The 2,483-nt window shown below is 45.6% G+C and overlaps 1 protein-coding gene across 1 annotated transcript; it reads left to right on the forward strand.

Annotated features, from left to right (window-relative positions):
- Positions 1–274: 274 nt before the first annotated feature.
- Positions 275–1,492, forward strand: LOC134325426 (zinc finger protein OZF-like). The gene has a single exon (XM_063007616.1). The coding sequence runs from the start codon at positions 275–277 to the stop codon at positions 1,490–1,492; it is 1,218 nt and encodes a 405-aa protein (XP_062863686.1).
- The last annotated feature ends 991 nt before the right edge of the window (positions 1,493–2,483 follow it).

Consider the following 2,483-nt stretch of genomic DNA (forward strand, 5'->3'; position numbering starts at 1 on the left):
GTGGAAGTTTTGTGACAAAAAATGAACTCGATCTATTATAGAATGAGTCTGTAACGTAATAAACCGTGGAGAAGGTGAAAGGGGTGTGCAGACTTTCCGGCTTGACTGTACATTGTAAACGGTTAGTAATTGTACATGCAGACAGTCGTTTTTATTTATTAATTTTGTGATTTCATTCCTTCTACAGAATTAAACAATGGAGTGGTGAATGGCCTCGCCAAGGCATCTCAAATTGACCATTAACGACTGATACCACTGTGAGGAACGTACCAGAATGCCGAGGTCACAGGTCAAAAGAAGCTCCACTGGACAGCAGATGTCTTCTGATCATTTAGACTGTGATTCACTTCATGGGTCGAGTACTTCGCCAAAGCATCAGGACATTCACACTGAAAAGAAGTCGCATCGTTGCTCAGATTGTGGGAAGAGCTTTACTCAGGCTGGTAATCTCAGACGACACCAACGCATTCACACAGGGCAGAAGCCTTATCAGTGCCAACAGTGTAACAAGAGCTTCAATCAAGAGGGTCACCTTCAAAGACACCAGCAGGTTCACGAGAAAAAGGAAGCTTTTGTTTGCTCTCAGTGTGGAAAGAGTTGTAAAGACCAGACCAGTCTGCAGCGGCACGTCCTCTATCACTCAAAAACCCAAAAGTATCCCTGCACACAGTGTGGAAAGATGTATGTTCATCAGGAGTACCTCGAGGTGCACCAGCGCGTTCATACCGGAGAGAAGCCGTATTGCTGCTCACAGTGCGGGAGGAGTTTTAGGTATCATACTGCTTTAAAGGTCCACCAGCGCATTCATAAAGGAGAGAGACCATATGAATGCTCTCAGTGTGGAAAGAGTTTTAGCCAGTTGAGTCATTTCCAGCGACACCAGCTGGTTCACACTGGAGAGAAGCCACACTGCTGCTCACAGTGTGGGAAAGGTTTTGCTAACCCGACCGACCTCAAGCGACACCAGCTCATTCACACGGGAGAGAAGCCGTGTCGGTGCCCACAGTGTGGAGAGAGCTTCAGTCAAATGGCTCACCTTCGAAGACACCAGAGCATTCACACAGGACAAAGGCCGCACTTCTGTCTGCAGTGTGGGAAAGGTTTTGTCCAACCGAGCGCTCTACAGAGACACCAGCGCGTTCACACAGGGGAGAAGCCGTACCAGTGCTCGCTGTGTGGGATGAAGTTTTCTCAGCAGACTACCTACCAACGACACCAGCTCACTCACACCAAACAGACGCCGTATCATTGCTCGGAGTGCGGAAAGGGCTTCACTCAGGAGGGAAATCTCCGAACGCACCAACGTCATCACACGGGGGATAAGCCGTATCAGTGCTCGCAGTGTGGGAAGTCCTTCACCCTACAGTATACTCTCCGCGTACATCAGCTCGCTCACAAGAAAGTGCATCAGTGCTCGGGTTGTGGAAAGAGCTACTCTTATTCCAGTTCGCTCAAGAAACACAAGTGCAAAGGCAGAACTGTTAAGTTATGATATTAAAACTAGTGCTTGCTATCTGTAGTTTACACTGACTGGGCATAACATTATGACCACCTTTCTAATATTGTGTTGGTCCCTCTTTTGCTGCTAAAACAGCCCTGCAACTGTGCTGCTCTGTGTATTCTGACACCTTTCTATCAGAACCAGCATGAGCTCCTTCAGCAGTTTAAGCTACAGGAGCTCGTCTGTTGGTTCGGACCACACGTGCATCAGTGAGCCTTGGCCGCCCATGACTCTGTCGCCGGTTTACCACTGTTCCTTCCTTGGACCACTTTTGGAGCTGCAGTCTTGGAGATGCTCTGACCCGGTCGTCTAGCCATCACAATTTGGCTCTTCCTGCTTCTAACATCAACTTTGAGGATAAAATGTTCACTTGCTGCCTAATATATCCCCCCCACACTAACAGGTGCCGTGATGAAGAGGTCAGTGGTCATAATGTTATGCCTTGTCGGTGTATTTTGTGTGGTGTTACAGAGGAAAATTTAGCTTTAAATGCTCATCAATAGAAGCGTTAGAGCTGGATTATTGGTGTTAGTAATTTTGGGATCTGAGACACTGGAAGAGACTAACGAAGAGACTGGTTTGTGATAAGTAAAAGTCTAAATGTCTAGGATATGTTCTTGGTAGCTTTAATGGTTTTAATGACTGTTTTTTTTATTTTTTTTATTTATTTACAATTAAGTGGAGGGTGAGTGGGAATTGACAGAGATATGAACTGACAGATTGAAATATTATCATGTGTAGTTCATCAGAAATCAGAAATATCCACCTCATCCAATAAAAAGAAGGATTTATACACTCCTATAGAAAGTATTCATACACCATTTACCAGATAATACCAAAAAAAATGTCGGCATTCTAAGCTCAATACATCAGACTGTTTCAGACGGTACCAGCACAAAGAAACCACCCAAACCAGTTTCCCACTACAGCATCACTCGGCTGTATTCGGTAAAGGGAGGCACTCGTGGCTGGCTGTGTTATA

Source organism: Trichomycterus rosablanca, chromosome 1 (assembly GCF_030014385.1).
Source record: "Trichomycterus rosablanca isolate fTriRos1 chromosome 1, fTriRos1.hap1, whole genome shotgun sequence".
Classification (NCBI taxonomy): Eukaryota; Metazoa; Chordata; class Actinopteri; order Siluriformes; family Trichomycteridae; genus Trichomycterus; species Trichomycterus rosablanca.